The following is a 25,996-nucleotide window of genomic DNA, read 5'->3' on the forward strand; positions in this document are numbered from 1 at the left end:
TATATCTATATCTATATATATATATATATATATATATATATATATATATATATATATATATATATGCTCTCTGTGAAGATATTCAATTGTTAAAACTATTTCATGCTTTTATCTTTGCAGTGAGTCACACTGGATCGGGTAGGACGTCACAAATGATTTTGCCTTCTGTGCACCCAGCGTTTAGTATGCGACACAAAAATGGAATGGAGGTACCCATAGATTTCCTGTTTTCAAAACACCAGGCTGATGCTGTGGGCCTGGAAACACGAGATTGTTGGAAACTGATGGCTTTCAGGCCCTGTAACCTGAACAGTAGACAGGCTCTGGGAGTCTGTACGATCTGTGAATGTGAGAGATGGTTTTACACCCCTTGTTCTTCAAGCAGATTCTAATTCATAATATATGGCAGATTATTTACTGTCAAGGTGGAAATATAAGATGTGAAATGTTTAGGTGAACAAATCTGCATGCAGTCTATAAAATGATAGACATTTTTTACCTGCCTATAACATTCATAGTAAATTTGGAGGCAGTGAGGAATCGTACTGAAAAACGCATTTTGCCCCTCTTATTCCAAACAGCAATCAAACTAAAATTAATAACAAGAAACTATTAACTTTAGCTTTTTTTAATAAGTCAGTTCACTTTGCCAAGCAGAGCTGAGAACTGAAGTGACTCATTCTGCTCTTTCATCAATCTGGCTCTTGGAAACAGTTACACAGCACGGAAAACTTCATGCCCTGGATGAGACTGCAGCTGCTCAAGACTTTAACAAAAGAGCATGAAATGGACAAAAAAAAATCTCCTTGGCAAGCGCCAGAGTTTCTAATCTGAAGAAACAATGCTTTCTGACGATTCACTTCGACAAGCTTTGTAGATGTTGATGGCCACAGGACTACATGCTTCATCTGTGTACTTCAGGAGCAAGGAAAAGTTGACATCACTTGCACAACATGGGTCTTATTACATACAAGAAAACTTGGCACAATATGCAAAAATAAGAGACAGGAGCTAAACTTCAAACTTTGCATTCAAAAAGTTGTATGACAGCATGGGAAATTGCTGGTGCTACACGATTTAGTTTAAGGAGAGGCACAGTGCACAAATGAAGCATACACAAAAAGTTTGTTTTGTCAACGTATGAGGCACAAACTAATTTGTCTGCACATATTAGAAAGATGAGTGCATTGCATACGCTAAAAAGGCTGTTCCACAACCATCCGAAAGAGTGGTCAGTATGCATTCCCGAAAGAAGGGTTGTCAATGATTGATAGACACAACAATATCAAATAACGTATTTTATAGCGGTCTCCATCGTACCATAGACCGTCAGACACTCGGAGAAGCACTAAGCAGTAATCGAAGTCATAAATAGTTCAAAGGATCAATTAATGGTATGAGTGGCTTACCAAATCAATAGTATAGGTGATTGGTTCAATACGGTAGGTTTCAGTCTATGTTTACAATCCTTGATATTTATGAGTCACAAATGAACTGCTTTGGCAAATAACCCAAACTAGGTGGTATGCTAAAGAGCACTTGCAACTGGGAAAACTTCAACCAGAATGTTTGAAAATTAATTTGCAGATCTGACTTTGTAACACCTTTTACCTTTTATCTTCCTACTACCTATTGTCTTCTCTGACGAGAAGTAAAAGTTACTTACCTTAAGTAACCCGTTATCTGGTAGAGATTCTATCTAATTCGACCTGCGCACCCTCAGCCTTCACGAGTGTAGATTGAGCGGCGACAGTTGACAGCTTTTGACCTAACTCCCAAATTTTGTGATCTTATTCTAGCAGCCGGGAGTCCCTTTACCAAGAGTATATGCCTGCCTTTGGAAAATATTTGTGGCATGGTGTGCATTCATAAAAAAACTACCCCATTTCTGCACCCTTTTCTCAGGTTCTTCTAGTTTATCTTTCTTTTCGGCCCAGCAGTGCTCTGCTCTGGAAACTTTTAAAGGTTTTGTGTCTAACATTTCGGCATTCTTGCGGTTGCCAGACCAAAATTCTTTATTCAAGTCACTCATTGTGACTAGGTTCCTGAAAGGACTAAAACACGTCTCCCCCTCCCCCGGCTATTCACCATACCCCAATGGGATCTTAACCTAGTCCTTTCCTTCCTCATGTGCCTCCATTTGAGTCATTACACACCTGCCCACTTCACATGCTATCAGAACAGCCTTTCTCGTTGCTATAATATCAGCCTTGAGGGTCAGTGAACTCCAGGCCCTCTCTGTGCAACCTCCTTATAACACCATTAACCTAGACATGCTGGTTTTGACAACCAGTGCCTCCTTCCTCCTGAAGGTTATGACACCCTTTCATGTAGGCCAAACCATTGCCTTGCCTACCTTTGTTGCTCCGCCTCGCCTGTCCAAAGAAGAGGAGAGACTCCCCTGTCTGGACTCAAAAGGAGCTTTGTCGTTCTACATGGGTTGCAAAAGAGAATTTTATGTGGACAATCAACGCTTTGATTTCGAGCAAAGAAAGGAAAGGTGGTGCAGAAATGGACCATCTCACGATGAATAGTGTTCTGCATAAAGATCTACTGCGCATTGGCCAAAAAGCAACGCCGAGGGCTTGCATGTTCATTCTACCAGAAGCAAGGCTGTGACCACTGCATTAGCTCGCTGAATCCCTGTCCATCTGTCAGGCAGCAATGTGGGCGTCTTTGCACATGTTCATCAAGCACTAATGCCTGGATAGTCAGGTCCGTTGTGATGGCCACTTTGCCTAATCTGTCCTCCAGGACTTTTTGGTCAAATCTGTATGCAGAGCCACCTCCAGGGAGGTATTGCTTGGGTATTTATTCTAAGGTAATGAATCTCCAGGTAGAAGAATCTCTATCAGATTAGTCATTTTCTGTGACAGTTATTTTAGATAGAGAAAAAGAGGAGATGTGGCCTATTGGCCCAGACCTGCAAATTTTGAAACTGGAGATCAAGGGTTTTATTCCAGTTTTCAGCTCAACATACTGTGATTACGGGCGAATCACCCAATCTCATTGTACCTGAAACAAAAAAGAAATGTTGTTTGGTCATCTTGTAAAGCATTTTAATGTCCTCAGGTTAGGTTACTGCTATGAAAAACTGCTGGTTGAGCTGCTGCACGTTGAAGAGTCATTCACTTGTTAAATAAGCCTCCCAAAATAGCTACTCAGCAATTGGCTTTATTGCCAACATCATTCAGTTATGGCTCAGCCCACGAGGACATCCACTGGGTGTTAGGAACTGTAAGCAACTTCATTTTGCCCTATTACATTGGAGTTCACAGGCAGAACTTAGCTGACGTGCGTTTCTTAATGTATGTATCAAAGGGGGCCACGTTAAGTGCTACCAAGAGTCTGTTTTTAGCTCTTCACTTGCTACCATTGCCTGCTCTGGCTTCTTACTGTAACTGTAGCTGCAGTAGCAGCTGGGCCCAGGGACTGCTAGCACCAAAGAGGCAAGACTGTGCTGCGGAACAATCTCCACCAGCTCTGCAGTCTGCATGCATGTTCAGGCCTAGAAGCGTAAGCTGCCATGTGTCAGGCTAGCTCTCCGTATGAATGTAAACGTTCAGAACATAAAAATGCTGTCTATTTACTGCACGCACAGACTTCTTGTCTGACGGACACTGTCTTCTGGTGCTGCATGCCGACTGACTTTTTTGCCAGCGACCTCACTTGAGGGGGCCGTGATCTGAATAGTGGGCAATCCTACTTCACTTCTACATATGCTCGCCTAATGCTGGGGAGGGCTGTACTGGGTCAGGCAGAAGAGACAGGATGTGTTCCGTTTCTGGCGCCATTTGCACCAGTTCAGTAGAATTCACCTCAGATCGCCCAGGAAGAAAGAAGCACATTAGTGGGCACCATCAGTAACCCCTGTATCCAGAAACATAAATCAGTTATATTTGGTGGGAGAGTGTTCCAGTACAAGTGGTTGGCTGTGGTTGGTGCTGGATTTACTTCAGCTCTGAGTTGTAATAATTTACTACTATTTTGGTCCCACTTTTGGCTGTAGTGACTATAGTAGTTTGTGACTCGCAATGGACGTACTCTTTTTTAGGGGGGTCAATGTCCCTCTCTATAGCTCTTCTTCCTGCTCCCCAATTCCTGCAATATTAGTTTTTACAGGCACTCCCCATTGTCCCTCTGACATTTACTACTAAAACATATACCAAGGTGTGCGGAGACTGCAGTCAGGGCAGAGATCTCTGAACAGAAAAATATAAGAGTGACAGAGACGTAAAATCTGCATGTCGGTTAGCGGATAGCATTTTGTAGAACGTTTGTAGTACTACAAAAGTAAAACTGAATTATGTGAAAGGTCCTCAATGTCTCTACTTCATTAGTAGACTTCAGCAAGTAAGGGTTGGCAGCTTTAGCCTGTCTTTCGTACACTTTTCTTTTTACACAACTTCTATCTCTTCAAAGACAGCGAAGATAGTTAGGAGAATAGAAAAGGTGATAACGATAAAGTATGTATCTTCTGCCATCTAGTGGAAATGTTTTGAAACTGGGTCTAAAGAAATTAGATAAATACATTTTATTTGGCGTTTCAGTGCAGTCCTTTGATCTGAATGAAACATCCCAGCTTTGTACAGAAATTAGATTGCGTGGGATTATAATGTGTACAGCAACCCAGAATACACATTTAACCATACAACTCAATCAACAGGTACAACTTGTCCGCAAGGAGAAAGACAAAGTTCTGTATGGACCAGCAGGCCTCCGCTCTAGTTAGTACTTGACATAATCATGTGGTGGACCCTCTTGTGATTCCCACCAGGGCTTACCATCATCGTGGTGTCACCAGGACATTATGTGGAAGTTTTTTCAATATTATAAACAAGCCATAGTTGCTGCTTATTTTTCTTATGCAACTAGTAGTGACTTGTAGGTATGATGTGACTTGTTGTATCATATTTGGACGCAATGACAGGAACAGCAAAATACAAGTCGGGCGGCACACTTAGCTTACGTGTTTTTAAGCCACGCCCTTAATTACATTGATCACGCCCATTTGAGAGACCCCCCCCAGTTTTTTCATCCCACTTAAAGCCCTGATTCCCACTATTACCAGTAATTAGAAATGTTGAATATGACTTTTGCCAAGCCAGTTTGAAATTAGTTGTGGCCCAGCATTTGTGAAACAAAAGTAACTTTCACTCACGAGAGCTAGGGAAGAACCTTAACATTCGAGAATTGTGCCTTATTTTTTATTGTACAAGACCATAGAGTTGCAAGGCACAAGTACCGCAAGCTTGCAGAATAAACAGGCCACAGACATCGAACGCTTATAAAGTAACAGGTCGCAGAAAGGCAAAGCACTTATAGTCTGTACAAATTGGTGCATTGTAGCTTGTTACATCAATGCTGGTGATTTCATCACTTATTACTGTTTGGGAAATCAGTTCAACGAACAAATTGCTTAGTTTCTGTAACACTTTCTGATGGACACAGCAGATTCTCCACCTTAGAATATTCCTAATCTTTTAGATGCGTCGGACGGCCTCCGGCAGTCCAACGACGGTGGGCGTGGGCGTCGGACAGCGGGGGCTATCCAAACTGCGCACGCGTCATTTTTTTCCGCACTGCGGCGGAAGCGGCTAAAGCGCCAGGCTGGATTCGAGATTTTTTTACCAGTGCCCTCGTGTGCAGCTAGGTGGCATTGTGCAAACCCGTACTAGCTCCATACCACCCAGGAAGCGATGGAGCAGAGCCAGACTTAAGCACCATCCTATCATGATGTGGATTTCATATTGTACCCTTTCTGTTTCTTCAGACGGGAAGAGTTAACAATTCTTGGTCCAGTTAGCTGAACACTAACTTGGGACCTTGTTAGATGTTCAAAAGAGGCCACTCCACAGAACGGGGAGGTTGGTGGGCAGAAACAAAGCTGCGGTTAGAGAAGGTATCCACCAGAAAGAGCGTTACCCAAAGGTAAGTAACTTGTTCTTCTTATGGATACTTTTAACCGCAGATTACTCACCTCAGAATACATACCAAAGCCGCACACCACCCCCCCATGTGCCAAAATTTTACAAGTAGAAAGTGAGAGACTTTGAAGAAAGAAAATAAACAGGAGGGCTAAAATAAAGTCTCTTTCGTTTTAAAAATCACGAGTCTCCGGTTTGAATTGGGTCCGCTGACATGAATGTTCCCAAAGGTGCTTTGTGGAATGGACTCAAACCAAAAAGTCCTGCATAACTGAGTAGGCGAAGAGCTCTTCATCACCACACCTGGCTGGGAAAACAGTGGTGCTTTGTATACATATGCACAGATGCCCATGTTGCACCCGGGGTCGAAGACAGCCACGTCTTACGTCAATACAGTGGTAGTGCCTTGACCCTAGTGGAGTGCTGCTTTTTAAATCCATACATAGCAGATTTTAATGCAGAGAATTAGCCACAGTGCAGGGCCCTCTTCTGCACAGCATTCCCTTTCTTCGGTCTAGAGGACCTCCCAAAAAATTGATTCCCTACTCGGGCCTTGATAAATTATGAAAAAGTTTAAAGCCATTTTGGGAATCAAACCGATGATGCCTTTCCTCCACTTTCAAAGGGTGACTGGAAGCAAAGAATGCATGCAGGGTGATTAATTCTCCTCTAATAAAAGAGAGAGGGACCCAAAACCAAAGGGATGGGGTGCCAAGAATAGACTTTATGTCAAAATAGAATTCCCTTTGGGCACATAAGATATGAGGACATCAACTTCACTGTCACACAATCGGACAACAAATATGCAAACATAAAAATAAATTCAAGCACATAAACTAAGAGCAATGCGTAAGCTACAAAATTATGAAATAACGGTAATTTCCAGATAGCACAGTTTATTTGTACATAAAATTAATAAAAACAAATTAAGATCACAGTAAAATTGGGAACACAGAAAATATAACAGGAATGAATCAAAACATCAGTTCATCTAATCAGATTCATACACCCAATCAGGGAAGTACACACAAATCCTAAATCAATTATCAGTAGTACTATTCCCTCAATTTCATTTCAACGCGTTTCGACGGACAGTTGGAATGTCGCCGTCTTCATCAGGAAATATAAACTGTATTCCCAAGAGATCTCGTATTACGAGACAATCACCAGAGTAGGGAGGTTAGTAGCTCCTATCTGGAACAAGGATCCCACTTAGGGATGAATAGCAGAGCAGCTGCTTAGCCAATCAAGAATAAAAGATTTAAGCACCACTCCAGGATGAGACGAATAGTTATTTGATAGGTAATCTGCACAGAGTGTATTTAAAATCCAGAATACTCGCGGTAGGATCACTGCTTAATAGCACATATCCATATAATTTCAACGCGGTTGTAACAAACAATCAATATTATCTTTTCCTGTGCGTATGTTTAACCACTGCACATGAACGTTTTCCGGGCCTTTTTTTTGGGATTTCAATAGATCCTCGAACCGCCTCGTAAAGTGTATTGCTGCTAGCGTCCCGCGGGTAATCTGCTCGTCTCCATTCGGAGACGAGCAGATTACCCGCGGCCCGGAAAACGTTCATGTGCAGTGGTTAAACATACGCACAGGAAAAGATAATATTGATTGTTTGTTACAACCGCGTTGAAATTATATGCATATGTGCTATTAAGCAGTGATCCTACCGCGAGTATTCTGGATTTTAAATACACTCTGTGCAGATTACCTATCAAATAACTATTCGTCTCATCCTGGAGTGGTGCTTAAATCTTTTATTCTTGATTGGCTAAGCAGCTGCTCTGCTATTCATCCCTAAGTGGGATCCTTGTTCCAGATAGGAGCTACTAACCTCCCTACTCTGGTGATTGTCTCGTAATACGAGATCTCTTGGGAATACAGTTTATATTTCCTGATGAAGACGGCGACATTCCAACTGTCCGTCGAAACGCGTTGAAATGAAATTGAGGGAATAGTACTACTGATAATTGATTTAGGATTTGTGTGTACTTCCCTGATTGGGTGTATGAATCTGATTAGATGAACTGATGTTTTGATTCATTCCTGTTATATTTTCTGTGTTCCCAATTTTACTGTGATCTTAATTTGTTTTTATTAATTTTATGTACAAATAAACTGTGCTATCTGGAAATTACCGTTATTTCATAATTTTGTAGCTTACGCATTGCTCTTAGTTTATGTGCTTGAATTTATTTTTATGTTTGCATATTTGTTGTCCGATTGTGTGACAGTGAAGTTGATGTCCTCATATCTTATGTGCCCAAAGGGAATTCTATTTTGACATAAAGTGATTAATTCTCCTACATGGAATGGAGCCACAACTTTGGCAGAAAGGTCAGCAACAATTCTGAGGAAAAACAAATTGGTTAAGCAGTTGCACTGGCAGCGCCTGTAGTCAACTAATCACAAGCAGACATGATGGCAATTCGGCCTGGGTGAATTTTAATTGTGCCGGCGTAATTGCCATAGTTGGTAATTTCTCGTTATGAAATGTATGCTGAATTACTGGAATTAGTCATGTTGTGTAGGAAGATGTACCGTTCTGTTGATTGTTTAGTACAAGTGGCAGTGTTTTGAAGTTCCATTAAAGCGGGCAGTGAACATAAAATTTGGTTAGATTTTTTACCCAAGCGGATCATTTAGGTGATTTTTCAGCACAAAACTACAAATCCTAACATGAGTGACAGTTTTTTTTAATGTAAACAGCATTTCCTTTAACAAATACAGTCAACTCAACAAACATTTCAGGTAGCTATTTTACCGGAGGGAACCATTCGGGTCATTTTTTTGTGCGAAACTACAAATCTGAACAATAGCAGCAGAATTCTGAATATGAGTGACCAGAAATCAACTTGAAAGTAGATTTTCAAGTAGAATTTTTACCCAAACATATCGTTCAGTTAATTGTTTGTGTGAAAGATGCATTTTGTGTAATTACGCTTAATTTTGCGGTAATTTCCTGCAATTACACTACAGCAAATTAGGAGCATTTCACACATCCCTAATCACAACGAGCAGAACAGTCTTCAAGATCAGAAGATGCAGTGAGGAACATATTCATAGGTCTGAGGAATGTCAAGACCAAGGTATGGTCCCACTTTAGCATCAGAAACAGCTTGGGAGGGAATATGTGTATCAAATGTTTAATAAATTACCTCAACATTCTATGTCGACAAGGTTGGTTGGTCCAGTAAATGTAGTAAGGCTAAAAAGGACAATAAATAACATCAGTGCCCACTGCAAGGCCTTAATGGGCTACAGACAAAACAAACAATAGGACTTCCAACAGCTCCAACTGTAAGGAGTCAGTGGCCCAAGCTATAACCAGGCTACACATCTTTTCCCAGAGTTCTGTATAAATGGGTTTTGTGGAAGGGCACCTGCTGATGAGGATGGCATCCACCATCTGAGGAGGCAAATCAAAGGCACTCAACTGCGATTTCTCAATTTCCTCACATGGAGGTGTAAATTGCATAGATTCAGGTGGTGGACACTGCCCTATTGTTAATACAGAAGGTCCTTCCAAAGTGAAAGCCTTATCAGAGGACAGAAACTAATGTGCAGGAGTTTTATGTACCACACTCTCCTGGCCTAATCCGGAGCCAAAGAAATACCTTGACCCAACTGTTCATGGTCTTCTTTAGAACTCTGGGTAGGAGAGGGATTGGTTGGAAGACGAGAAGGAGTCCCTTGTTCTATTCCAGTACAAATGGTTTCATAAAGAGTATTCTTGTGGTAAATACACAGAGCAAAATTTGTGACACTGAGCATTCAATGGTGGAGGGCAGACCTCTCCAGGGTTCCCCATGTTTGGTGGGAAAAAAACCTGTGTCACCTTTGGATGCAAACACCACTTATAATCTGCCCGACAATTGTGCAGTTAATCTACTCTGGAATTCAGGGACCTCTCCAGGTTGTTGGCCAACAGGAAGATTACTTGATACTCCAGCTAGTTCCAGAGACACAAAGCCTCCTGATATAGGACGCAGATTCCAACTCTATTAATTGCTGCAGTACCACTTGGTGATAGTGTTGACCCTGGACCAGCCTCCCTTTGTTGAATGGTAGGAAAGCCTTCAGGGCCAGACAATGATCCACTGCTCCAATGGATTGACAAAGAGCCCATTCCATGAAGCCAAGAGTCATCTGATCTCCACCTTCTCCAGGCTACCTACCAACCCAGCAGTGATGCATATGTCACTGCAGTTAGCTCTGGGTGGGTGTTGGAACTGGCTCTTTTTCCAGGGCCATACCCAGGTTTATTTTTTGCATTCTGTTGCTGAATTTGGTTTTTTGGCATTGGGACGGATGCCAGCACTGGTTAACAGTGGTAAAGTGCACAAAGTACTTGTGCATTCTCCTTCAAATATGGTCAAATTAAGTCCCTAGTAAATGGTACTACCTGTACACAGGGCCTGTAAATGAAATGCCACTAAGGGGCCTGTAGCACTAAAGCATTCCTTTACAACCTATCTCAGGCCTGCCACAGCAGCCTGCAGTGCAGTTTTAAAATGCCATTTCAAACTGGCAAAAAAAGCCTTTTGCCAGGCCTCAACTTCCCTTTGTAATTCTTAGAAGTCACGCCTAGAGTAGGTTCTAAAGGCATATATGACAGGGTGCATTCCATTTAAAATGTAGGACGAGTGTGTTTAAATCTTACATGTCCTACCAGTGAAAAATGCCTATTATCATTTTTCACTGTTCCAAGGTCTATCTTTCCCCTCTGGCTAACATCAGATCACCTTATTACATTTAATAAGTGGCAACTTTGGATTGGGAACAGATAGAAATATGCTGTTTATACTCCAGTGTATTACAATTTAAAACCCTATTTAATGGTGAAGCTGGATTTTAAATTAAAATTAGAAAAATGCCACTTTGAGAAAGCTACAAACGGCCCTAAACACCTGAACCAGGGGCAAATAATACTGAATCCTACCAAAGGTTCAAGATATCACTACGTACAACAAACAATTACAAACAACAAAATTTACCAACTGAAAACATTGGTGAAAAGAGAAAGATGGGAGAAGGGAAATAACGGACAGAAGCCCATGTACAACTGATTATAAAATATAACAAATTTATTCAGTTCATTAAATACTAAAACATATATGACAGTGGTGCTCAAAACAGTACACTAGTAACAAAGAATGAGTGAACAATGCTGTGTGTAACCAGACAGGTGACTTACGGAAGGAATTATACAAACAAGGGGAGTTCAGGACAAAACTAAAATAACACAAAGCAAAACAATGCGTCCTTCAATTACGGCCAAATATGTGCGTCGACGACGTTTCGACCATTGTGGAAATACACGATTATCATCAGGACAAAGTAATAATTAACTGAGCATCCATGAAATTTACATAAAACATCTTTACATGGAAGGAATCCAGCCTGAAACAAATTCACAGTTATGTGGAAAGCAACGAGAAATTTGGAGAAGAATGGAAGTGATTAAAAATTGGTAAAGGAATTGCAGCACATAATCACCTAAGTGATTAAACCTCTACCCATGACTGTGTATACTTAATATACTGATCATGACCAAAGGTTTGTGAGAAAAACTTTCAATATGCTTCACTAGTACATGTCACCATAGGTATTCCGGATTTAGGCAACGCACATATGTGGCCATAATTGAAGAAGGACATATTGTTTTGCTTTGTGTTGTTTCCGTCCCAGACATTCAACAATGTGCCCCCCCCCCTTCACCCTGACTATGCTATCCTGAGACTTGACCGGCCCAAGCAAAGGGACAGTCGGTCTTGCAGTGATTTTTAAATGTCACTTGCGCTGTAACCATATGGAGTTAAATATTACTAACTTTGTGGCAACCTTCTTTAGCCTATCCCTCACGAAGTGCCTCCTGGCCCAGCTCTTAATTTCATCAGCTCACTAATGGATACGACATCTTACTATGCTGTTCACTATCCTAATTTCTTAATGATAGGTTACCTACATTTCCAGAACTGTGAGCACAAATGCCCCAGAGCTATGCGCCCGATTGAAGATCTTGGGTTGTCCCAGCTTAAACAGTTAGTGCAAGAGTCCACACATTCATGTTCAAATCTTGGATCCAAACTCTACCAACTCCACATGGGTGGTAGTGGGTTTTTCTATCCCCATTTCATGCTCGGACCGTCATCTGGTCCCTTTCAAAATCTCTGAATTCTCCCTTTCAACGGTTCAAACTCAAAAGTGAAAAGCACACAAATTGTCCCTCATCACACCTCAAGACTTTATTGCAGCTTTAAATCAGAAACCTTTAGAACTCAATCCCCTGCCCGCACATTGCAAATAGTCAAGCAAAGGGGTGGATTAAATAGGCTTTGGACTCTCTTGCCCCCATGAAATCGATCACTAGCCCGCGCTCTAAACTCTCAGCGGAATGGTTCACGGAGGAACCGATAGCTAAGAAGAAAGCATGCAAGTGGCTGGAATGCATGTGGCGGAAAGACTAAAATGCAGACGTAAAAAATATTTATCTAGATGCTCTGAAAGAATACCACAAAGACTTGGGGCAGACGCGCGCCAAATTCAATGCCCAAAAAATTGAGCAGTTCAAAAATTCTTCTAGGGCACTCTTTCAGATAGTCAAATCATTGACCTCCTTAGAACGAACGGCTGTGTCAACTCCTCCCTCGATTACCCATTGTAATGAGACTGCACTCTACTTCGCCAAGAAGATCGGTACCATTTTTGCATCCTTCCATGAGAGTACTTGGAAGTTTCAGTTCCCCCTACCCGACCTATTACCAATCACCACCTCAGGAGGCTTTCACAGTCTGAAAACCATTTCGGTGGCTGAGACCCACGATCTCAAGTCCAAAGTAAAATCTGGATTGCTACTTGATCCTGCTTCCCCCGCCCTATTGGATTGAGGCACGAAAGCAACTGCCCCCTTGCTCTGCGACTTGCTGAATTTATCTTTTTCGTTGGGTCATGTTCCTTCTGACTGGAAACACGCCATAGTAATTCCACTCCTGAAGAAGCATCATTAGATCCTTCCAGACCTGAGAATCTAAGACCCATATCCTTGTTGCCTTTCTTTGCTAAAGTCACTGAAAAGTTTGTCAACCAACAACTGATGAATTTTGTAGAAGAGAAGGAACTCTTGGATGAGTCAGTCTGGCTTCAAGCAACTTTTCAGCACAGATTCTGCACTCTTATTCGCCTCAGTCACTCCATCTCGCGGCGGATAAGGGCAAGACAGCTGCTTTAGTCATGCTCGACTTAAACGCAGCTTTTCGACACAGTCTCACAAGGCCTGTTATTAGAATGGCAATGGACTCGGGGGGGTGGGGGGGGCTCAGCAATAGGCTAGATTGCTGACTTTTTGTAGGATTGCACTTTTCATGTCTCCCAGCAGCCCTATACTTCCAAGATACTATCATTGCATTGCAGCAGGAAGTTTGCCTTGAGCCTGACTTTATTAAATTTATGTATGCAGCCTCTCGCTTAAGAAATAGAGCGCCATGGTGTCAAAACAGTATCCTATGCGGAGGACACACAATTGATTAGAACTCTGGCGCAGGATAACAGTGAAGCTGCAGATGAATATACCTGGTCGACCTGGCCAGATGAATAAACGCCAGCTTTCGCAGACTGTATGCGAGTAAAACAGAAATCTTGGTGGTAGAAAAACAACCATCCATATGGTATACTGCATGGTGGCCGAACGAGCTAGGTCATATGCCAGTCTCTAAACCCAAGGTGAAAAACCTTGGAATTTGGTTTAATTCCACCGTATCATTTGAAGACCAGATCTCGACCCTTGTTGGTTCCTGTTTTTGGATATTAATGATTCCAAAGATCTTGGGGCTCTTGCCGGATCCTGCTAAAAGAACGGTAATCCAAGCACTTGTAGTATCGCTTTGTACACAGAATCCTCAACCAGAAAGGGCCTTGCTTTCTTTTTCCCTTAATTAAATCATATCTTCCTAGTCCATGTCTGAGATAATCAGGAACTGTTTTGACCATAAGTCCCAAGTTCCGTAGAACACGTCTTGGTGGCAGCTCTTTTAGCTTCTTGGCTGCCAAAAAGTGCAATCATTAAACACTTAATATCAGGTTCCGCCAATTAATATTGTAGTGGGCGCTCCTAATTGGTTTGCAGCTGGAATCTAGCGTGGGGACACTCCAGATTGGAGTAACCATGCACTTTACAAATTACTAACATAACATGGGTGAAGAAAATGGCGAGTATACCCAAATATGAAGAGCTGAGCACTTTTAGAAACTGAACAATCCAAAAGTATGTAAGGCACTGGAAAAAGTTTGGTAATTATCTACATAGGGGAAGACTAGAATCTGAAAGTCCGAGTATGTTGCTTGTTTTATTAATTATTACAGACTATTTATAAGAACATATTAAATGTGAAAAGATGTACTGTTTGGTCTACACTTTATTTGCTTTTTATTATTGCATAAATCAATGTATATAGTAAATATTTTCGCTAAATCATAATAAAAAATATAAAAGGTTTATTTAAACAACAGAATTTTAAACTTTGCCAGCTCCGTGAAAGCTCTTTTGGAATCTCAGTAGTTGACAAGTTCTGACTATTGCACAAGAAAGGTCAATTAGAAGAGCAATTCATATTTCTCAGTAGTGGCATACCAATGCATAGTACAAGAGTAATTGAGCCACATGATGAGTGCTTGATGGATGTTGCTATAGTGAAATCGCAGTGCAAGGTTCAAATCAACTTCGCTACATTGAGAAAGCCCTGTTTGTTCTACTGGGCAACAGTGCATCAGACTGAGAGAACTTTTTTTATGTTGTACAAGTATTCTATCTTTTGTACACAGTGTTCACTATAAAAAGTGGTTAATTTTCTCAATCAAACATTCATGATCTCCTACTTTTAAGAAGTAGTGATCCAGGGCAATGAGGCAGACTCTGAAGCATAGCAGCAGTTAATTAATTCTGCTTCCAAATTTCCTGTAAAATGTAGAACATTTTTGGGAAAATGTATTTGATAAATTATCCTCTAAATGCATCCTTTGCCCTCAATTATTTAAAAAAGTTTATATATTTGAGAACCTCACCAAAGTTCCCTAGAAACGGTTGCCTTCCCTTGCTGTGTTTATACACACAGTACAATATAAAGCCAGTATAAATATTTTTGCCAGACCTGGGTATGCTTGTCTTTGGGAGTATTGTGTTAGTGTCACTTTTAGGGCCTAATGATGCCGTTTTGCTGAGCATATGCTTATGTCTAGAGTTTTAGAAAGAGAACTCACTTGCATATGTGCCTTAATACGTACACCTATAGTATGAAAATGCATAAGCCTATGAATGCCTTAACATGGGCTGTTACATTTAATTAATTATATTTTAATACATGCTTGCCCACTTACACCCATTTTAAATGATTCTCCTTCATGTTGTCCTGTTTTGTACACTGCACATTTTAGCTGGACCATTCTAGTAAGTGTGGTTGTGAAGCTGGCACACTGAAGGTTATGCCAAGACCATCTTACAGTCTCCCCCGTGAAGAGCCTAGCATCTACGCATTCGCACCTATCTATAGGTTTGTTTTTATCACATGCTCTTGCTTCCATTCACTTGAACTGAGAAAGCTATATAAATGTAATACCAAAATGTAAGTATATTAGCATTACATACCCCAACTGATTGAGGTCGAAGTTCTGATCCTTCAAAAGGCAAATCCCTTCCTTAGTATGAATACTTGCAGGCTGTTTTTGCATTACTTGCAATGCACTATCAAAAGGTCAGGGTGATAAAATACAAGAACTCTTAGTCTTGATTCCACTTGATGCCTCTTTAATTCACCAAATGACACTGACCTTCATGTCACTCTTTCAAGGTTTTGATCCCACTTTCCCCCTTTTGTGTTTTGCTCCATCTTCTTCTGAATCAGTCTGTTGTGGTAAAATAAGTGCCAGTCCCAAAACATGAATGCAAGTAGGCCCCACCAGCAGCGACTGGCTCCAATTATGTACAGAGAACAACTGTAGAGCAAAGCCGGAGCGACCCCTGCTTTGGGAATTTAACAACCTTTGCACTGCGATAGGCATATGTGCCGCAGTAAGTCTGTCTGAAGCATAGATATATAATGAAAGTTCTTATAAGAATGTTTCTAAACAATCTCTTTTGGTATTTTTAATATATGAAGAAGGCAATCTGTCATATTTACTTTCCTATTCACTATGACCTTGTTATTATGGGCGGGGGGGGGGTTTTGGTCACCAAGTAAGACTTACTGTGCCACTCCGCGCACGCTGCATTGGGTAGATATCAGGAGAGGTGCTCATAAGACCAGAACTGCCCGCATAATTCTCACCCCAGCTGTACTGGTTGGGATCTAAACAGAAAAGAAATGAACACTGTTTTAATGAAAGGCAGATGCAGCATACACTGTGGTAAAGCAATTCAACAATTACTATTTACCATGGAGGATTGGTTTCTAGAACATCAAAGTAGCAGATCTGGTTTGACACAGTTAGCTTTCAAGTTATGGATAAACCAGAGTTTAGCTGACAGCCAGTGACATCTATTTGTAGATTAGTCCGAGAAAAGGGCATCATGAGCTATGTAATCTACAATTTGTTATCTCACTACAAGCATATTTATTAAGGCTAAAACCTCTTTCCCAAGCTGGACTACGCGAAATCTGTTTATGGTGTACATTTTGACAGTTTACCTTAAAGGCATTGCCTTAGCTGAAGATGCTGTTTGGATTTCACTGTAGTACACATGCTATTGCTTGAAAGTATCAGAACGTAAATACACTCCGAAGAGGCTTGTGTCTCAATTACATACATACATACCACTCGCTTAAGAAAAGCATAGATGGGAACCACCCCCTCCGGCTGAATCTACTGAGGTAGCCCCCAGGAGCATGCATTTGCGGAATATTGAAAGTGTGAACCCCAGGCCTAATAGCAGGGCCAAAACCAGATAGCAATGTTTGTTCATCGTCGAGACAGAGATTTTTTTAGGACATGAAAATGCGTCTCTTCCATATCCGCAGTTGCAAGTATAAACCTCGATTTTGGAGCACATGACTTACTGTTCAAGGGAATGATGTTTCACTGCATCGCCATCCTGTTTAGAAATCTAAATTCCTGAACAGGTGTCGAAACAGACTTGCTGACAAAATATCTGTCTCAAATGATGACTTGGTCAGTAAGGTGTAGTATGGTTAGTATGTTTTGATCTTAGACACAAAGGTTTGATTTTCTGTCCTAGGCTTTTTAAATGGGGCGGCAAGAGGGTTGCAAGCAAATATGAAATCACATCTCATGGCAAAACTATTATTACAGCTAGTTCGTTTCTTCCTAAGTGCAAACTTATTCTAGATTTGCTTACTGCATATCAACTCTATCAAAGAATTGGCCCTAGAAAGGAAGGTGAGAAATAAACGCAGTAGTAAATGAATGCTTTAACAATATTTGCATTATAACTTTTGGTTAAGAGACAGATTTTTGTTTTTATTGAAAGCCATCTTTATTGGCATTTCCAATAATCATACAAACAATTCAAAGCACAATAGTATATTGTACATTTGGGTAGACTAACATAAGTAGCACTGATTCAATTATCAAGGTCCTCAATAACAGTCTAAATCGTTTCGCAAGGGGAGGCCGCAGGAGGAGGGTTCTTGTTATGCATACTTGACCATAGGTAACTTACGTTAAAAGGGAATGGACCCTCTGTATCATCACTGCAATCAACAACAGAGAACACACCTAACCTATCCAGAGTTGGAGTATGGGTATAAGCTCTGAATGCAGTGGGATCAGGGAGCCACCATGGTGATTTTGATCACTACTATGTGGGAGGTGAGTGGAGAGTGTGTGGTTTAAGGGAGGCTAGCCTCGGCATAAAATGGGGGTGCAGGAGGATAGAAAGATCAAATATAACAGTATAGATTAAAAGAGCAGGGTCTGGACATCTATAAAGAGTTATTGCTTACCAACCTATTACTTCAGAATCCCGAATCGGACACCCATGTACTGCCTGAGTTTAATGCAGGGTGGAACTAGGGGTTCTATGGTAGCAGTGTGTCATCTTTGGGGACATCCTTAAGGTTTGACATCAAGGCATCCAATCCCTGGCAAATCGGTGCTTCCTTAGGCCTCTGGCCTCCTCTCTATGTAGGGTCGGCCCTTACTCTCAGCTTCTGTCCAAGTTACAGCAGCTTAGTGTCAGGTCTCATACACAGGAGGAGCCGTGCTTTCCATATCAGTTATCGCTCGTTTGGATACCAATAAGGGAATATCTAGAAAGCAGCATGCCACTTTGTTCTTTTTAGGCCTGTTAAAACATCTTAAGGCCTCCTAAGAGCCAAAGCTAGCTAACCCAGTAACATTCATTAATCTGCTCAGTAAATCAAACCAGGAAATTTCTAAAGATGGGCAATCCCATAGTGTACTATGGAAATCAGCTGAGGCAGCAGCACAGGAGGAACTGGGGAAAATGTTAATTTTAGCAGGGAATAAAAAGTCCCTATGCAAATGTTAAATTGTGTAAGTTTAAATTTAGCACTGCGCAAAACAGTCAGGCAATATGAGCTTGCAAAAGAACAGACTGATGGCAAAACAGCCAGTACACATATGGCAGTGAGAGAAAGGTGTGGTGCAGCGGCTAGCGCAGCTGACTTCGGAGCACAGGGCTCACAGTTCGATACCCGGCTCCAGCTCAGCTCAGCACCATGTGACTCTGGGCAATAGCTCACTTAATTTCCACAAAGGACCCCAGCGCCTTGAGACCCGTAAGGGTGAGTAGTTTGCGCTTTACAAATATGGATTTACATTTACATACCACAGAACTGCTAAATATGTACTTATGTTTTGAGCAGAATGTTGCCTTGGGTTGGAGTGTAATATTTTACCAGTCAATAGCATAACTGAAAAGCTTCCACAAGATATTTGCCCGTTTTTAGGTCTCGCCTGAGCCAGCGCCTGCGCTGTCCTGGCGAGACATTTATTGAATGGGCTTTAAAAAGCTGACTACAGCTTTTTGGGTGGCATAGAGCGTGCGGTTACGCGCTCAATGACGAGCAGAGGCGCCATCTGGCTTTCCTCTCTCGTCAGGGTGCGCATACATTGCACACCACTCGCTAGACGTGATACTGCAGCTGCTGCTTTCTCTTTCCACTCGTGTGCTTTTTTTAAATTTCATTTTAGCGAGCACGTAACACCCGGGCTTGTTGGAGCTGCCACCGTGGAGTGGGTATGTTGCATTTATGAACCCAGACTATTAAGCGTCAGCTGTGATACAGAGGGCCCCTTCTCAGCCTACCACACAACACTTTGTCACTCCTGCTTCATATCAGTTATTCTATTATTTTGTAGGCATGAGGACCCCCTCCCGACAAATGTTTCTGGAACCTAGTACTCCTCATCTCGACAACCATAAACGTCCCCAATTCCCACAGCAAATCATTTTCAAACTCTAAGAGCTGCTACAGTTGGTAATTGCGAGAACAATTGCTTTGCAAATGCTTGTTTTTCTTGCTCCTTACTGGCCTTCAACACGTCCTCTGGGATAGTAATCGCGGTGTAAATATATTTACAATCAGAAGCGCGCTAACTCGTAGAATATTTCCATTCCTTTCAGGCAAGCAGGCATCCAGGAAGGAAATCTTGTTTAGTTGTCTGATCAGCTCCGGTATCGCATCACAAGAGAACACTGCCAGAATGGCATTGCAGCTTTTAGTATTTTAATTTCATAACGAGCTGTCTGGGAATTTTTTTTTCCAGTGTCCAGGCAGAAGTGAGGCCCGGGAATGCTCAAACCCCTTCCCGTGACTCCACGGCCCCAGTGGGGGTCGCGATCCACAGATTGAATACCTCTGTATTAGAGGAATACATGAATCGCTGGTAGGCAGAACACTAGATTGTTTGAGTACGTTACAGTTAAGGAAATCTAGAAGCCAATGGTATCAATGATGATACCAACTCATATGCGGATGATACGCAGCTTATCCTGGTACTGGAGAATAGCACCACACAGGCAGAAGAAAATCTCTGCAAATGCCTTACTGCAACTTTCAGTTGGATGAATGCAAACCACCGTAAGTGTAATTCTGAAAAAACTGAAATTGTACCCCTGGGCCAAGAACACTTTTTTTCACCCGAATGTTGGTGGCCAGCCAATACCACCCCTCCTCCAAACACAGTAAATGTGGTTAGGATTTTGGGAATTAAATTTGACACCACTCTGTCATTTAAACAGCAATTGCTGGCTGTTGCTGGAACTTGTTCCCACATTATAAAAACTTTAAAGAGATTCTTAGACCAGATTCCCTTTTCAGCAAGGCAAACAGTAGCCGTAGCCCTTATTGCATTGAGGCTAGACTACTGTAATTGCCTCTATGCAGGGACCAATAAGTCAGTCTTGCATAGGCTACCAATGGTCGAGCATGCTGCAGCACGATTATTACTGAGGTGGCCAAGGAAGTAATCTGCATCAGTGGATCTAAACACACTTCATTGGCTGCCAATTCACAAACGCGTTCTTTTTAAGGTCCTCCTCATCACTTTTAGGGCTTTCCACTCCGTGGGCCCTCAATATCTTCACTCATGCTTTAAGCGATACATTCCATCCCGAACTTTAAGATCATCAAAGGCCAATCTGCTAAAAATACCTGCTTTCAGACTGGCAACGAAGGGAGGAAAGTCACTTACAGTGTTGAGCTCAAAGGCATGGAACATACTTCTTCCACTGCTTCGCCAGATCACCTTCAAGTTCCATTTCAGGAAAGCCCTAAAAACTTGGATTTTCACCGCATCGGACTCTTTGCAAAACTCTGATCTAATAGCCCCCCTCTGACTATTAGCAGCAAACCAGATTTCTGAATTTTCATCTCTGGCCTTGGTTTCAGCGCCATGATGCTCCTGGGAGTGACAGTTTGCGCCATACAAATGGACCATTACATTACATTACATACTTTAACAGATGCATAATTCATGTGATTGCCAATTAAATTTAGTATATAGGTCAAAATAAGCTTGAATGACACCTGTTCACGGTTACACATAGTAGGTGTACGTTACTCTATTAGAATGTTCATAGTCTTTCAAGTAACTGTAGACAAAGACTTCAGGAGAGACACTGCCAAGTTCAAAGTGTGGTTCCAGATGAAGCAATTATCTTTCAGCCTTTTAAGCAAGTATGGAATGGGTAACTTCTGATACTGTGCCACAGACATGGCTGGGACAACCATGGTTGCTTGGCTTTTATGTGAGCCACCAGAATTAGTGTCTTGTGAGAGGTCACGCATTGGTTGATCACTTGTACAAGAACAGTGTGGAGGAAAGGCACACACAAAGATCCATTTCCAACTCACTCACAGGAAACAGCCCAGAGATAGGGTGTGTCCCCCAAAATCCAAAGTTTTCTCATGTTAAGTTTTTTCTTTTTTGAGAAATCAATCAATAAAGGATGTCCTTGATTGTGGCAAATGTAACTCCAGTTCATGTGACTGTCTGTCTGCAGTGTGCCAAAATGCTGCATTCTCTAAGAAGGGGAGCTGCTGCCATGTGGATGTTGTGCGCAATAGTCCAACTCAAAGTTTCCTGCTCTAATCTCAATATAGGGTCAAATGTATTCTTCCCTTAGGGAAAACATTAATAAGTTATGGTCTCTAAAACTCCAGGACCACTATTCCCTCCATATGTCGCCTAAACTGAAAAGATTCTCTAAGGAGTAAGGTCTTCAGCTAGACCACAATGGCACCTTGAACAGTTTCCGTTTAATTCTACTAAACCTTTGCATTAAGGGTGTTCATAAGTGATGTCCTTTCCTTGTGTGAAATACTTGTAGCGATGATTACATTCTGGGCTGTATCTGTAAAGTCTCTGCTTCCAGTTAAATTGTGTGTACTTATACTTTACAACCTTGTAATACACAACCATTTGATCCTCCCATTCTCCGTGTGGCTGTGTTCATTTATGTTTCAGTCGTTCATGGATCAGTCTTATGTAAGTCCATGATGAAAGTCCCGACTGTCTGATGCAGAAGTCTGGCAAAGAATAATGTGTTTTTGAGCTCTGGAAGTTGCCAAGACATTTACTGCATCTATTTCTACACAAAGTGATCCCTTAATCTGTTATTCAGTTCGTATATGCAGCTCTGGGGCTGCTGAAATGTAACTTCCTTTAAGCAGCCAGCTACCTACATAAAGTTGCACATGAATTCTTTGACTCCTTGGGTGTGCTGCCCCTACTGTTAGTCAAAAACACTAATCACACAATTGAGTTTACAATAATTTTTCCATTGGAAAGTGAGTTGCAATGGGCTTCTCATCTGGAATGACAAGTGTCCTGTGCAGGGTTGGTTAGTGAGATGAGTCTTCGATTGCATGTGACTTGTTGATTGGGAAAGAACTTAGACTTATGTATTAGGAGCTTTATACTTTAGTGTGCATGTCCTTACAGTTACTTCAGAGTACTGTACAGGTCAATTAATTGTTCATGGTTGCTGGGTACCTGGAGTCTAACCGAATGCACCCGGCTTAAAAATAGAGACCAAAACTATTGCGTTAAGAAACCCCGAAGTTCAAAAAAAATTCTGGTTACCCTTACAGTCGATATTAGTGCAAACATTGATGAACAAATACTCTTAGTAAATCATTACTGACTACAAAAGCAATAAATCAGATTTGCACGTTTTTGTCTTTCAAAGAAGCACCCACTGCAACAGGCGAATCGTCTCTACACAATGGGTGCACAACCCTATTCACCCTGTCTATTGCTATAACGCACACTGGTGGTGGCGTTTGACAGAATCGGATCTGTGCTCCTTTAGAAGGAAGGGATGAATGCCTTAATGGCAAGGTGATCGTATGCAGCTCCAGTACTGATGCGGCAAGACACAGAGGAAATGTCTTGCACTATTATTTCATCCAGATGGGCACCCAAGCCTAGCTAACAGGTTTCTGTGACCATAGTTGCCTCTATCTGAGGTGGGATTAAGGTGCACCCCCCTCAAACGGTTGAAGGGGTGCAAATCACCAGTGCAGATCCGGATGGACTAGTTGGAGGATCTGCCCCTGATGCAAGACACTGTTGGAGCCACTGCTTTCTCGGGCACCACTGGAGGACCATTATCAGCTATGTGGTATAAATAAGATGCACAAGGTCATGAAGCCCAGCACAAGCAGGATGTGCAGAAATGTGATGTGTCCACATCAGACATCTGAATTCTCTCCCAAAAATTGATTACCCTCAAAGGAGAAAGAAAAGCGCTCATGTTTCACACTACTCTGGCGAAAGTGAGTCTCTGACTAGAAGTGAGATCTGATTTTTGGGCCTCGATAGTAAAATTCAAGTTGTGGAAGAGATTCATGGTACACTGGGGGAATCCTTCTACAAGCAATGGGGACTCCTTTTTTTTTTAACCAGCCAGTGATCTAAGTATGGAGTACATGGACATTCCCTCCTGCCTCCACACCTGTTCAATCTGTATCTCCTTCCCCTTATTCAGTCCTTGGGGGAAGGCAAGGTGAGCATCTTCAACTATGCAGATGATCTGCAACTGATCTTCACCATTGATCATACTCCTGCCTCCATTTTGAATTTTCAGAAAACTAGGTTACACAGCCGCAATTGGATAAATAAAAATCACTTAAAATTAAATCCTGATAAAACAGAGCTGATCCTAACCAGTGGCTCTCGAAAACCCTTGGACTTCGAACGTCTTGCCAGTAGAGTTGGGGATGTCTCCACTCCCCTCTCCTTCAGCCAAGAGCCTTGGTGTCACAATCGATAGGGACCTCTCAATGAAAACCCAGATCGGAAGAGCAGTCTCTACCTGTTTTGTTCAACTCCGTAAGATCAGGAAAATCTGTAGATTCCTTACAACAGAAGCGGTCATTAGAGCTATTCCGTCCCTGGTAATTTCACACCTCGACTATGCCAACTACACTTACTTTGGCCTTCCAGGGTACTTAGTGAGAAGACTGTAACTGGTGCAAAATCAGGCAGCAAGACTTACTTATCAGCCAAGATGGTACAGGGTCACTCCCCTTATGAGGAAACTGCACTGGCTTCCAGTAACCCAACGCTGCGCATTCAATGCAATGCCTGATATTCAAATCACTTCATGGCACATGCCCGGAATTTATCTCCAATCTTATTCAGAGGCATGTTCCTGTCCGGGCCCTTCGTTTCTCCCACCAGTATCTGTAAGCCATTCCCTCCTTCAAGCGGAAAAGAACTGGTGGATCCCGCTTTGTTGTATTGGTCCCCCTCTTTTTGGAATGCAATCCCTTTCAACATTAGATCTTCTTCATGCTACTCTTATTTTAGGAGGCAATATAAAACCTGGCTGTTCTCTCAGGCCTACAAATGAACGATCTTATGAGAGGCGGATCACCTCTACTGTAAGCGCCATGAAACCGTATGGTGTACGTGTGCTATACCAATTCTTTTAACATAACATGTGGCTGTCACAGTAAAGCTGGCACAATGCTAGCACTATCCTAACAATGCATGATGCAGTTGTCAGTACAAAATGTGGCATCTGTACGGTCATCAGAGGAGACACCAACAGAAAAGGTAACCACTTTGATTTCTTCATGTGCACTGCATATAAAGCATGTGGAAGTTTGAAAGCATTGAGGTTAGAGCCGCCAGAGTCTACAGGCAGACAGGTTAGGGTTGACCCTTGGGAAGTGGCTACAGGGTACCAGACCAATCCTGAACACATCCAGTACAGCTTCCTGAAGGACTCAAGCTGCATAGTTAAGATGATGTAGCCTGGAACTGCAACGTATTCTTCTTTATGTTAGGTTTTCGCCAATGATGAGTAAGAGTTCAGCCTCGGGGAATAGTGGAGGGACTAGTCTAATCAGTGGCGTAGCACGCTCAGGTGGAACCCGGTGCAGAAAATTTCTCGTCACCCCGGCTTGACAAAATGGCAAAAACATGTGTTTAAAACACACATTTTTGCCATTCTGTCACCCCCTCACCCCCTCAGTGATGACACTCGGGGCTGACAGGCACCCACCGCACCCCCCTTCCTATGCCACTGAATCCAATTAGTCCACCAGAAAGCTGCAACATTTATCGCCTTCATGTGCCTCTTTTTATTTTGTGGAAAGATCTTCTGGGAGCTAGTTATCGATCAAGTGACCTACCAGACTGTGAAGAGGAACGTTTCCGGGGTAGCCCTGAAGGATGTGGCCAAAAATAGCATAACTTCCAACTCCATGATGGTTTCCAGGAGAACCAGTGAACAGGAGTCTCAGGCTGTGGTGTCACGTTCCGAGCCTAGACATCACATGCAGGTGACAAGGATAGTTTCCTGCAACATTTGTGACATGGCTTAAATCTTCCCAAGACATCTGATCCGATGTGGTCAAAAAGGTGAGGAATCTTGTTGTTGAAGCACCAAGAGAGCTTCGGACCCGATGTTTTGGTCAAAAACAGGAACAGACACTGGTGAGCTAGTGGAGCCCTTTTATACTATTATACTTTGATTTGGCCACATCCGGTGTAGTTCAAACTTTCCTGATCAGAAATTCAGGACCAGCCTCACACCAGGCGAAAATATTCTAAGTTAAGGAGCCCTCAGAACTGACAGTGCTTGCTTACCACTTATCATAAGCATAAGATGTTTTTGATGCATTTGAATATGAAAATATGAAACCTTTAGGTCGAATGTCAACAGATAATCGTCCCATTCCAACATCTTCTAAATTACCCATTTTCAATGTTCTCATATTTGTTCAGATGACAAAGGCACTTCATTTATGGTTGGAGAGACCTGAAAGTACCAGAATTTATAGAGAAAACTATAGTAAGAAGAAGAATCCACCATAATTATCTCCCTATTACTATTTGTAAGGTAGATGAAATTCACCTGCTTGATTAAAACAAGGACAGTTTTTGAAGATGGACTCCTAAAAATATGATGTCCAATATAACCGGCAGAGAATCTCCTCTTCTGAGATGTAAGCACAGAGATGAAGTTTCAGTATTTGTTTTTATTATCTGCAAAGCCTCATCAAGTTATTTGAAAATATCAGTTCTCTGTTTTACTGAATGCCCCTGTTGGATTTCTG

At 41.9% G+C, this 25,996-nt stretch overlaps 1 protein-coding gene across 2 annotated transcripts in view; it reads right to left on the bottom strand.

Moving 5' to 3' along the window:
* PANK4 (pantothenate kinase 4 (inactive)) overlaps positions 1 to 25,996 on the bottom strand; it is a 483,727-nt gene that overhangs the window by 202,794 nt on the left and 254,937 nt on the right. For both annotated transcript variants that reach the window (XM_078642473.1, XM_078642474.1), the window contains exon 9: positions 16,185 to 16,285. In XM_078642473.1, the coding sequence (XP_078498599.1) occupies positions 16,185 to 16,285 (101 nt within the window). The remainder of the gene's footprint in view (positions 1 to 16,184; positions 16,286 to 25,996) is intronic.

The sequence above is a fragment of the Lissotriton helveticus genome, chromosome 5_1, assembly GCF_964261635.1.
Source record: "Lissotriton helveticus chromosome 5_1, aLisHel1.1, whole genome shotgun sequence".
Classification (NCBI taxonomy): Eukaryota; Metazoa; Chordata; class Amphibia; order Caudata; family Salamandridae; genus Lissotriton; species Lissotriton helveticus.